At 39.2% G+C, this 13,301-nt stretch overlaps 1 protein-coding gene across 1 annotated transcript in view; it reads right to left on the bottom strand.

Moving 5' to 3' along the window:
• Positions 1 to 13,301, bottom strand: part of ADAMTSL1 (ADAMTS like 1) — a 470,548-nt gene that overhangs the window by 156,938 nt on the left and 300,309 nt on the right. Inside the window, 1 exon segment of the mRNA XM_075488620.1 lies at positions 8,376 to 8,421. Coding sequence (XP_075344735.1) covers positions 8,376 to 8,421 — 46 coding nt within the window.

Genomic DNA, 13,301 nt, shown 5'->3' with positions numbered 1-13,301 from the left:
AGAGACAAGCAAAGAGGAACACTGTGGCCTTATTTCCTGCCACAAAATCTTCTGGTGCATACCCTTCTCCGAATTTTTCTGTCCATAAATGAATACAGTCAGGTCTATTGGCTTGGCTTAGGCTTGTTGCAGAGACCCAAGCCAGCTCTCTTGTTTGGTTCAAGCTTGGCTCCACCTTCGAAACTTCCTGGCTTGCAATAGCTTTATTTTTACAAAGACAGAAAGGCCCAATAAAGCACATGACATACAGAGTTCATAATCCTGCTTTGTACAGGATTCAATACTATGTTTGTTGTGTTGGATTTTATTTTTAAATCAAAGAAAGAAAAAATGTACAGTCAACATAACAAGCTTTCAGGACACGGCAGGTGACCAGGACCAATGTTAAATACTTCCAGTCTTTGATATCATGATCAAAATAAAACAATGGATTTAAATAGTAGAGCTTGTGTTTAAAAAAGTTTTCATGAGAAACTTGAAGCCATTCAAAGAATACATTCAAGCAGTCAGAAACGCGGACATGCATACTTATCTTGGCACACAGATATGAAAAAGGGTCACAGTCCAGCCCACCACTTTTCTCCTACTGAAATCCTGAATCCTAAATCTACCTGAAGGCCTTGAAGATCCCTTTCCCTCAGGAGGGAACTTTTCTTCTAGTTAGGAAAGCACAGGTACTTGCACCTACACACGTACACCTGCATAACCTGTGTAATGTTTTTTTAAACCAAAACGGACAATGTTAAGAAAAGCAGTGGTCTGACTATTGCCCATCATGAGACACAGAGACTGAAAAAGTAGGAACTGTACAGAACTTGGCACTGCTTATTAATCTCTTGTCCATGGTTTTTTTTTGCTTTTTAAACTTACTATTTATTGTTTGTATTATATGTCAGTGGGGATCAGAGCATCTTCGTGCTGGGCTTTGTGCAATCATATAATGAAAGACAGATATAAGCTCACAGCTTATAAATGAGTATTTTAGTTGCTGAAATAACAGATAAGGCAAAGCCAGTGTTTTGCTGCATATTTGTTCAAGCAGTAAATTGCTATTTTCTTCTAAACACTTTGCACACCTTTAGATAAGAGCATTTGCCATTTTGAGGCAGTCTTCCTGTGCCTCATTTCTGCAGTGCTGGCTCCGGGACAGGAGAAGCTATAGACTCTGACTCCACAAAGTCTTTTCCCATTTAAAAAAAAATCAGCCTGCTTTCAGTATGTGCATGGGGGCTTGGTGGAAGGGGATCCTCTACAGCTGCCAGCTAACACTGCTTCACTGGGCTGAGTGACGTTACGTTTTACTCCACCTAAGAGTCTGATCCTGGAAGCTATCTAACAGTATGCAGTTTGTCTATGTGCACACCAGATTGACAGATAAGGGTGTCCCCACACTTTGAGACAGCCAGAAGTCACAGGCCAAGTCAGTGTAGCAGTGAATCCAAGGTAACATATCTTTGCATGGGTTATGTAGTTCTGCAAGGTATTTTGCTAACCACATCCGCATAGCCTGTGTTTGGCTTGGAGCATGCAGCAGCACTGGTATCTGGCCACAAAAGCACTACAGTCCTGCTTCAGGTTACTCCAGCTTTGGTGCTATATTCAAATCTTACTGGTTTTGTTTTCTTTTGGAAATTATTTGTGGGCCCCTGCAGACATGAGGAACCACTGCCATTGTACTCCTTGAAGAATCAGAAAGAACTAATAAACTTGAAAGTCTCATCTAAGTCCATTTATCTTCAAGCTTCCTATTCATTAAGACTTCGTAGGGAAGAAAATTTCCAGTGAATAGGAAACAACTGTTCCTCCTCTAACTCTATGAGTCCTAGACGGCTGTTTCATGACCTTTAGCTTGTGAAGGCTCATGAGATATTCCTGAAACTCTGAGCCTGTGCTGGATACATATAATCACCGTTTATCCTATCAGGTCAAGATTTCCTCCACTCCAGTGAAAATATATGTAATTTTAAAGATGATCAGAAACCCTTTTGATGTATGAAACCTATTTTAAAGTAAACACAGTAGTTTCATCTTCACCTCTTAGGCACCTAATGCTGGCCATATTATTATGGCTTCATTTGCTTCCTTACCTCCAATTTTTTTTTTTTTTTTTTTAATTTGACCTCCTATTTGACCTTACTGTAATTCATAAGGTCCATGGAGTTTTGCCATGTTTGAATCCCATTCAAAACAATTTCTATTAATCAACAAACCAGTGGAAAAGATAAGATGAATCCCAGATGTCCCTTGATGGTGATAGGTAGATCAGATTTCACGGGACAAAAAGGGTCAGGCTTTTTAAAGTTTACTTAGTGGGTGAAATGTGGAAGATCATATCTAAGCTGCCATAGGTGGAAACAGTCAAGGAACCTTAAAACAGTTTACAATATATGTGCTTGTATATTTGCAGAGGCCAAGAATGATTTACTATACCTGGAGCTTTTCCTCTGTGCAAAAAATTACTAACAACTGGACTACTCTGTGCAGTATCTGACAGTACAGCTTATTGAACAAGTTCCACGGCGTTTCAGCCGCATCGATTTCCCTACTGAGAAAGAAAGCCTGAGGTCCTCAAGTAGGGGCTTGCACAAGACTAAATAAGAACTTTCGATAAAAGAACAAAGATTTAGGAGATCTAGGGATTTAACGGAAACTCCACTCAGCCTTGAAGCCTTGTTGAGTGCACTGCTTGAATTAAGTTTCTTGCAGCCAGATTTTTCACTAGTCGACTCCTGTGAACTTCTAAATAGGTTAGGATCACACTTAGCTGCTTAGATTGAGAGGGGCTCATACTACTGCTTTCTCTGACAACCCCAAGACACTGCAATATATGACAGAGACGCACATGAGAGAAACAATATGAACAAAGTAAATGGGGGAATATCAGCAGATGATTCTACTCTGTTTTAAATAAACATGGAGTCGAGATGAGGGCTAAAACAGTCAGTGAAGTATCAATCTAAACCTCCATGAATATTTGCCATTAGAAATATTTATAAAATAAATTTTTGACAAAAAATTTGTTCTTTTTTTAAAGTATGTTCCCATTTTTGGCAAATAATTCAATATGCAGCTTTTCATGCCATTTTAAAATTTTTGTTTGTTCATACCTTTTAAATATTAAAGTAAAGTGTTTAAATTAGATACAGTAACTTGTATTTCAGCTTGAAAAACTTCTAAATATTTCAGTCAAAAACTAATACAAGTACATAATATCAGAGTACACTTTCCTAAAAGTGCCACATTGGCAGATCGAAAAGAGATATTCAAATAAAAAAAAATTATTATTATTATCAGAAATATTGAATTTAAATCTATGAATCATCCAGAGTCCTGAAGAGTCCTGAACAGAGTCCTGAAATGCTACTGTCATGGAAGTGATCCAGGTTGTTTGGTCTATAACGATTCTTGATGCATTTACATAGAATGGCAGCAATGGGGGTGGGGGTGGGGGATGATGTGTTCTGTTTTTTAATAGTCAGAGAGTCACAGATCTGCTTGCTGAGAAGATAGCAAATCCAGAAGTCAAAGCTGCTACCATTAGCAACAAACTAAAAGCACTTGTTTCCAAGTATGAAGAAATAATTCCTAGATGACACACTGAGGTTTTAAAATGCACCCATTTAGAAATAAGATGGTAGTTATTAAAAAACAGCATTTTGAAGAACAGACTGTAGTCACAATAAATGATCTGAGTTTGGAAGAATTTCCACTTAAAAAGTAAACTGACATTAAGTAAATCTGGTGTTAGTAAGGAGATATGTGTAGTGCTTATACTTTTTTTTAAAAACTTTTTTTTTTTTTTATTTTACTGCAAAATACAAACTGGGAGATTTGATTGCAAAAGACTTCACATGGCATTTTTAGCCACCAGAGGGTAGAAAAATTAAATCCTGTTCATAATTTTTGTAGCTCTGAAAAAATTCTACCTGGTGATGATGTTTCTCATAGACACAAGCCAATGCTTCTGAGAACTACTTGGAATTTCGAGTTTGACACTTTCCAACAGGCTGGGCTTTGGTGCATGGAAAGAAGATAGTGTCATTTTGTTGAAAGTAAGATGGGCAATATCAGTGCTGGTGTGTACAAAATGCAGCATGAGCTGATAAGAAACAGGGATGGAAGTAGCTTGTCTGAATGCAAGCCAAAAAATGGGGGATGTCATTACCATTGGTACTTCAGCCAAGTGAAGAAAGTGAAGTAAATATAAAAAAGAGCTGCAGGTGGTGTTTACAAGTTTTAGTGGTCTGATTAATGCGATCTACCATCTACAAATTTTATCTTAGGCTTAACGGAACTGCTCTAAACGTTGTCAAAAGAGCTAGTAACGTTGTGCAGTTTCCAACATTGTCTATTTTCATGTCAAACAGCAAAATCTCAAGAGCAGCTTTATATGTAGTGTTCATCATCATGCTGGCGGGTATAAGCAAGTAAATATGAAAAGCAAAGTCCTTTGGGAATGAAGTGCCAGTCGCAAGCATATAATTTTTTTTCTGATCTGATTCAGAAAGCAGTGCAATAAACGGAAAAATATCAGGGAAAATAAAAATGTTTTCAATCATGAAAAGGGATTTAATAACTGAGGAGAATGAAGACAGAAGACATGAAGACAGTACACATTCCAAGAAACATCCTTCAGACAGATTTTCATGTAAATGGGGGAAGAGAAAGCAAAAAACAGCATAGTGGCAGAAGGACTGAAAAAGAGAAAGGGCAAATGAGGTGGCACGATAACCTGGGACAAAAGCTGGAGAGAACTTGGCAACTACGAACGTGTCTAGAAGAAGGAAGAGAGACTGTGCTAGCTTGGGGGAAAAAAAAAAGAACTGGTAAAAAAATCCTACTCACAGTTTGGAAATATTTTTGTTTATTTTGCATAATGTTTAGTATAACAACCCAGCTAGATAGAAAAACATGTTTTAATTGCATTCAGAGTAATTTTCTAAAGAAAAACAAATGAATCCCTCTCTCCCCCCATGATTATATTCTAAAATGGCTGGAAACATACTTGGAATCAATATGAATAGTAAAAAGAAGAAAAGCGGATGCAATTCAACTCTAAATCATCTTCAGATTCTCTCATTCCTTCTTTTACTATTTACACATGTGGCTTCATACCCATAATCTTTCCAGTTTCTGATCAACACCAGGCAATGCAAGTGGTGAACATGCTGGACTGGATTTATTCTTTTAAGGACTGCTCAGAAGCTTTGTAGACAGCAGTATCAATCTCTCTCACAGCCTATACTATGCAAAATGGTTCAGCATCCCTAGAATAATACAGGTCACTGAAGAAACAGACATGCCACTCTCTCCCCTTGCCTCTCTTTTTCTTTATCTCATTCTTTTTTTCCCTCTATAATTTAATTTCTGGATGAATTAAAACCAGCTGTAGCAAAATCTTGAAAACGATAGTGCCTATGAAAACGTGTTCATTGCCAGACTCCAAGTAGTATTCTTCCCATTCTCCAATTTCACCTTTGAAATAAAGAGTTTGCTTTTAGTATATGTGACTACCCAACCTTTCCTGTAAGAAGACAGTCATATAAACAAAAACATGTCAGTTCACAGAAAGACAGTTTGCAGAAAATAAAAAGACTGGTTATTTTATGAACAATAATATCAGTCCTCAAGTTATGCACAACCTAATGGTAATGAAAGCTTGTATTCCAAGACTCGCTGACTTCCACAAGAATCAAAAAGGAATTTTCCACAATGCATGATAGCTAGCTTCATTTGCAGGGGTGGAATGGGGGGATTTGCTCTCATTTTCCTTTAAAGAAACAGACTGTCACCTAACAGATGAAAATGTAGGTCTTGAATTGAGCCCGGAAGTTCCGTCCTCCTGATTTTTCAGTGTCTTTGTAGATGAAATCTTAAAAGGCAAAGTCTAAGTCAACAAAAATACACACAATATTGTATGCCTTTTCCAGTGCAGAATTCGACGACAAGCCATAGGGTTAATGAATCATTTCGAAGACCCAATTTGCATGTATGTATCCTTGGATTTTGGAGAAAAAGACAGTAGACTTCATTAAAGAGAAAATATATGGGGTTTTTTACTATTCTGAAAGAGACAGTATTTCAGTGGTACAGCTACACAATTCAGTAACAGAATGGATTTCAGCACAGAGATGCATGTCCAGGGTTCCCAAACTGCTTTAGGTTTCCACTGGTGCTGCACAAGCTATTTCAAAGTGGTACCTAGCCCCAGAAACATGGGGCTGAGGACCACCATGGCTGTGGCAAGATCCTACCGGAAGTTCTGATGCTGATCATGGTGGCAGTGCCCTTGCAATGACTGATGTTGTGAATACTGGTGCACAGTATCTCAGATTAGTAAAGACGATAAGTGGAAGGGCATATCATCTGAATCAAAGACTCAACATACTTTAAAAATAGAAAAGACTTTCCCCTGAAATCAAATGTCTGCAAAATGAATACAGCCAAGTACTTTCCTTATGACATAAAGCCATATTTGGAAGGCCTGGTCAAAGTATGATGCAGTCAGAAGCTTAAGAATAGTTTGATTTATTGCTAGTTTTGCGAGTTTACCAAAACCAAACAAATGATAACTCATTTAACCCTTTTATTAAGGAAAAGAGCAATGTAGCACAATCCATTCTTTACCCTCTCCGAAATAAGGGGTTAAAATCATAAAAGCGGTCCTGGGTCTTCATAATTCAGTGGCAAAACTGTCACTGATTTCAGCATAGTAAAGAACTTTGAAAGTTTCAGTTTGGATTATTTGGTATGAAATAATTAAGTGAGTTCTGCAGCTGCATGCCTCCCTGCTATGTTGGAAAGTCTGGAGCCAGTATTGCCAAATACAAGGTGTGTAAAGGAATTGCCTGACAAAACTATGCAAGGTTTTATTTTGAAGGAAAACTCTTCAGGTGCACATTTCCAAAACAGAACCTAAGCTAAAAACAACATTTAAAAAATTATTCCTTATCTGGGAAAGTTAAGCTCAGTGATTCCAAAATAAGGGTTGCGGCACGGGTAAACCCCAGCCTCTCGCCAGGGTGATCCAGGAACAGCGAATGGCAGCAGAGGCGATGCTAGCTTGTCTCACTGCTGTTAGCATGCACGGGGGCAGGTCAAAAGGGGAAGGGGGCTGTCACAATGTGCATGCATTCACAAACCAAAGCAAAACTGATGGGACTAATTGTAGTCCAATTAGCCTTTGACAGTATTTCCTTTTTTTTCCTTTTCTTTTTGTGTCATATTCCACAGGGCTACAGCGTGCAGCTTGACTGGCACAAATCAACCTTCCCGTTCCCTCCACAGTCGTGCCTCAGAGTGGAAATTGGACTGTTAATCAGCCAGCAGACCTATTTATTGACTACTCTAGTTGTTGTCAGTTAGTGAAGCAGACATCTAGACTGATGAGAGATTTCAGGAACCCAAAGGATACACCCAGAATAAATTTCAGAGGAAGAAGTGTGAGAACTCTTACTGCACTGGAGACTACAACTTAGATAGAAGCAATTTCTTTAATTATGAACTGCGGTCTGTTGAAGAAAATATAAGCTAAATATGAGGGAACATATTCAGTTTTTTAACTTAAACTTTTAAACTTTTTTAGACAAAGCACCTATTGAAAGGTTTCTGAATATGTCCCTATCAGGCATGAGAAAGCTTGGCCCAATGCACGTTTGATTTCATTTTCCATCTTTACTGGTAAAACTGACATTTCTCCATGTAATTTGAGAGCTTTTACTATTCTTGGCACCCAATAAAACTTTCCGTATGAAAGTCTTTATTTCCATTTTCACCAGTGAAAACACACTTTCACTTTGGTGAGCACAGAAGTTGAAGTTTCTTATTTTATTGTATTGAAAACTATATTCACCATATATAAAAAACAAGCAAGAGCCTTTGGAAAGGCCAAAACACTGGTGCAGGCTATCTAAAACTGCTTTTCTAAGACATGCAACAGAATTCCAATGCTGGGAGGGCACAGGTGAACAGAAACATATATCTCTTACTAATTTGTCTTCAGTCCTTAACAGCTTAATCCTCCAGCCTGACGGACTGCCCAATGTGAACCAGCTGGTTACCAAAGTAGTACTGGGAACACGAGTGGTCTTGCTTCTGCCAGGGGGGTTGTAAAGAGCAACTCTGAAGTTTCACTGACACTTTATTTGGAAAGGCTGTGACTGCAATCCCTTCCAAACAGTTTTAGCATCATGCTATGCCATAATTTCTCCGGCTTTTCAAGAAACTGACAAAGGTTTCCCTGCAGTCCTGCAGTATGAAGGCAGTTTAGATAGCTACAGTATTCTCACTACCACATTACCAAACTATTTTATGTAATATGAACGTGACTGTTGTATGTGATGATTTGTATCATATCAAAGCTATACTTCACTTACCACATTGCTGCACGTCCTGTACCGGATGTTTCGCCCTTCACAGGTCCTGTGTCCAAAAATTAAAAACAAAACCAAAAACATTAATAGCTGAATATAAAAAGCAAACACATAACGTTTACTATGTCAGCATCTTCCCTACAAAGATCTCTAATCACTTAATCCCCCAGCAACCCTCTTCCCCAAAGTAAAGGGCTCTCTGTCCCTATATGGGTATTGAGGTATGAATTCTACAGCTCCTCAGTTTTCAACCTTTGCTTTAAAAATGAGTTTCTGGAAGGTGGCATCAGTTTATAAATGAAGTTGGAGGTCAGAGTACAGAACTGAGCTGGAAATCAACATCTGAATCCCATTAATAACGCCCTGTGTCTCCCAGCTATCCACCATGATTTCACAAGGGCACAGCTCTGCGTCCACCCAGGCGCAGACCTTAGTACTGACAGTCTGAGTACCCAGGCTCTGTCTGCTGGGGAGCAACCCGTGCACTGGGAGGAAGGAAACCTGCCTGCAGCGGTGTGAAATGTCAGGCTAGCTGGACAGGGCTTTTTCCCAATTTGATTATGAGGGGAGAAGGAGGGCATAAAACTTCCCCCCGATCCACCAGCCTCTCACTACTCCCAGATCCCTGCTGCAGAACAGCATCCAAAGAGCAGCTGGGCGCAGCTGAGGTCAAGGAGAGCGCGTGCCCTGATGTGTGCTCTTCATGGCTCTCCTCCTTGTCCCCCACAGCAGACCCATACCAGCCCTGATGCTGGCGGGGCTCCCAGAAGAGAGGTCAACACCCAGATATCTCTTTAGCACTCAGCAGCGTGTACTCCGAGTATTTGACCTTAGGTGAAGATTCATGTGTTTTATGAGTTCAGGCAGCATACTCTGTGGAGGTCCTCAGTACAAATCAGAATGCAGGGTTTGGCTTTTAAAGATTATCCTTCAACAGAATAGAATTCCTTACATTTTTAATTTCTTAATTTCACGACTTTTTTTTTCCCCTTTCTTTTTTTTTTTTGGCCAGGATTTAACAAGCATACATTCCTTGAGGACTAAATGCCTGCCAAGACTGAAGTTTTAAATCCAAACCATTTTGAACTATCTAAGAGAAGGGACAGCATCTGCATGCATTTTTGTCATTCTTTTTCCCTTCATTTTTTTAAAAACAGAAAAACTTTTTCCATACTGAGTTAACTCTAAAATAAACTGTACAGATCTCCTTTAAATTATTGAAGTCATCCTTCCTCCCATCTTTCTCCACAAGACTTAATTGTGAAATTCCTCCGGTAGTCATTTACACCCATCTCAGTGCAAAATCAGGGCAAAACACAGTTTTGCAAATGTATCACAGTGGTGTAAATGATCCCAAGAGAAGATCAACAAGTAAATAAACCATATCTCTTTTTCAGAAGAAACGTGAGCAGAAAGATAACATATTCTGTTGTGTAGCATTTGGCGTATAAAGAATGCTATTAAAAGCATAATAGAAATACCACTAATTCAATGCTTTTGTAATATTAAATAATTAATTCAAGTAAATTTTGATCATTGCAGGCATGCACAGAAGTGAAAAGTGTGCACAGAGTACCTAGCACTAGAAAAAACAATTTTAGCAGTACAATAATAAAAATTATATTCACAATAAGCTATGAACTAAAAAAATGAAAAACCCTCAAACAACACCCCCACTATCCCAGTTATTCCTGAGCAGTATAAACAAGCTGGTAGAGATAAGGTGGTGCAGGCCAAACCTATTTACACTCCACTACATTCAGGAGAGGTACTCTGGATTAACACTGGTAGGTAGCAAAGAAAAAAGTATGTTATGCAGCATGCAGGCAGTCCTAGTGCAGGCCTGGTACACCACACTGAATAGCTTGTCCAGCAAGCTTGATACATGCCCCATCTGTCTCTCAGAAATGCCATACAACCCATCAGACATCTCTTTGTTTCACACAGACCTGCTGTTACAACAATTTCAATTACCGTAATTTATTAACCTCAGAACCATTGAACTGCCACGGAAAGTTAAACTTCCTTTCTACCAGCTGCCTCACAGTTTCTTCTTTTCACAGTTTCTTAATATTGTCTGTTTTGAAATGAAAACCCACTTATTTTTCACTTATTCTTTGCATTAAGGAAAAGAATAGGTACTTTCATTAGACATATGCCACAGAACTCTTCAGATTTTTCTTCCAATTTGCCTCCTTTGGCTCATGGCCAGGGTTGTTCAGAAAAAATGTGCAATTCTGGATGCAGCTAGTGCTGTGATGATTCATGAATACTAGGAACCATTCTTGCAAAACTCCACTTGTCCCCTCTCCAAGACCAGACTTTGGGTTTTTGTTGTTTAAACTCATTAGTTTCCCAGTTATCGCCCATCAACCAAAAGCAGGCAAACTGCTTTAAGCCTGAGCTGATATATTTTCACAATAGATTTGCAGAGTAGCTTGTATTTCAGATCTATGCTGCTTCAGGACAGTATTCCAGATTCTCTTAAAGTCAAGTATCTATTTTTGGATTCAAAATCATAGGATTTGTAGAAAAAAATAGACGGTTAAAAAGACTCTGAAAAAAAAATTTAAATAGCAGCTTTTCAGGGGCATAAATTTTGATTTTTTAAAAGTAAATTCTGTTTCTGACCCTGTCTATGCTTAAAATAGGGAAGCTGAAACCATCTAGTGAACGTAATCGTAATCCTGCTAGAGTGAAATACACAGCCTCTTGCATGACACCAGGCCAGACTAGGTTTTCTCCTTTAGGCAGGGTTTGAATTAATGTTACAGGTCCCGTATCTCAGCATGGATGCTTCGCAGAATGCCACAGCACAGAGCATTTAACATACAAGGAAGGACCACAGCAGATTAGTGAGACCGTGTTATCAGATACAGTCACCACACACCCTCTGACCTTTGCAGGGTATAAATGAGAACTCACATCAACAAGGAGTACACACAGACACTTGGAAAAGTCAGAAGTCACCTGAAATAACAAGTTCATCTTGGAGAGTACACAAAGAGTGGGAGCAGTAAGAGATACTTCTACAGTCTTCTCTGTTATCTGCAAAATCCCCACTGCAGGGGATTTTGCAGAGGAAAAAGGTAGCTGAGGGTTTGGCTTGACGGGCAATTATTATCGTATGAATATGAAAGAAAAGCAAGCTATTGGGAATCATGTTTCATTCTTCAAACCTAGTCACTTGTTTCCAGTAAAGTTCCTGAAAGAGGTTAACAACTTTTAATATATTAAAATATTCACTTCTCTTATGTAAACAACCCAAAACCCTGGTATTTATTTCTCCAGGCTCCAGTTTGTAGAGAGACTTAGTTCAAGTCGTCCGTCGTCCCCCCCCCCCAAGGTCTAAAGTAGATGCGTATTTGTGCTTAGTTGGAGTTGGAAGCCTTGCAATAATCCATGCCAGAAAGAATAGCAACCCCATGCCAAAGTCGCCTTTATCTGTAATTACCAAAGACGATGAAAGAGATTTGCAGAGGAGGACCTCATCAACTCCTGCCACTCTCAGCAGTCATCAAAGTTTGAAATGCTTTTCTTAAGAAACAAGTCTCCACATAAGCAAGCAACTATGAGCCAGAGGTGGGTTATTTTTGTGGATGTGAATTTTGATGCAACTTTTCACTACAGGGGTTTGAAAGTTGATGTAATGTTGGACAATCTTCACTCTCCTTTATTTTCACACCCCTTGATAACCACTCTTCTGGGACAGATTCTGGTTTCTGCACTGTACCAGTGAGAAAAGTATGCTGTGGGCCTTTCTCCTCCCATGAGATCCTAGGCAGGCTGTGTCAGCCCTCTTCTTCCTCTGGTGCCAGCAGGCACGAGGGGACACACACACAGTAACACCATCTTGAATCTCTTTCCTCATCCTGTTGCTCTTACCTCTTTCCCAAATGTTGCACAGTGTTATGACCCCCTCTCATCCTCAATACAATTTCTGTGTTTGTCCTTCTCTGAGGAAAAGAGAGTTTCTTTTATTCTTTCAGCATGTACCTTTTCCCAAAAAGGAAATGTGAGGGAAGGCCATGGACACCAAATAGTTATGAAAAAGGAAGACGAATTGGGACTGCATTGACTTTATAAGTTCACTTTTTCAAACTGCCTGGTCGGCTCTGCCCAAATTCATGTCCAAATCATTCAACTGACAATAAACTGAAAAGATGTGTAAAAATTTTTCCATATCCTTTTGTTAATAAGCACCTTGCCTGCTGCAGATGCACTGGCACGTTTTGCCATGCAGCTTGGTGTTGCAGATGTAAAAATCTTTAATTCTTTATGTTTAGGAGACTGTCTCCTACAGACTTCTGCACCTTGTTGAATAGTGAAATACCAGAAATGTTACAAGAATAGTTAAGTTTGAGACAAGAAAAGAGGGCACAGATAGACAAGCCAACTTTCCCTGGCAAATTTAATTGCAGATCTTATGAGTATTCTTTTTGCAGGAGTAAAAAAATAAACAAGAGGAGGCAAAATATCAACTTGAGTCACTACAAGCAGGAAGCTGGCTAGGCAAATAATGGGTACTGATCTGTGGCTAACAAAGGTCTACTTTTTGCATAAATAATGTTTTCCACAATCTTGTTATTAGGGAATCAATTATTCTGATGTAAATAATGTATCATACCTAGCATGAATGGGGCCATATGAACCTCATGAAGTTCAACAAGGTCAAGCACAAGGTCCTGCACCCGGGTCGGGGCAATCTGCAATATCAATGCAGACTGAGTGATGAATTGACTGAGAACAGCCCTGCAGAAAAGAACTTGGGGATACTGGTGGATGAAAAATTAGATATGAGCCAGCAACATGCATTTGCAACCCAGAAAGCCAATTATATCCTGGGCTGCATAAAAAGAAGTGTGGCTAGCAGGTCGAGGGAGGTGATTCTGCCCCTCTACTCCACTCTGGTGAGACCCCACCTGGAGT

Source organism: Mycteria americana, chromosome Z (genome assembly GCF_035582795.1).
Source record: "Mycteria americana isolate JAX WOST 10 ecotype Jacksonville Zoo and Gardens chromosome Z, USCA_MyAme_1.0, whole genome shotgun sequence".
In the NCBI taxonomy this organism is placed as follows: Eukaryota; Metazoa; Chordata; class Aves; order Ciconiiformes; family Ciconiidae; genus Mycteria; species Mycteria americana.
Note: the sequence above shows the minus strand (reverse complement) of the source record. Positions and strands in the feature narration are given on the sequence as shown.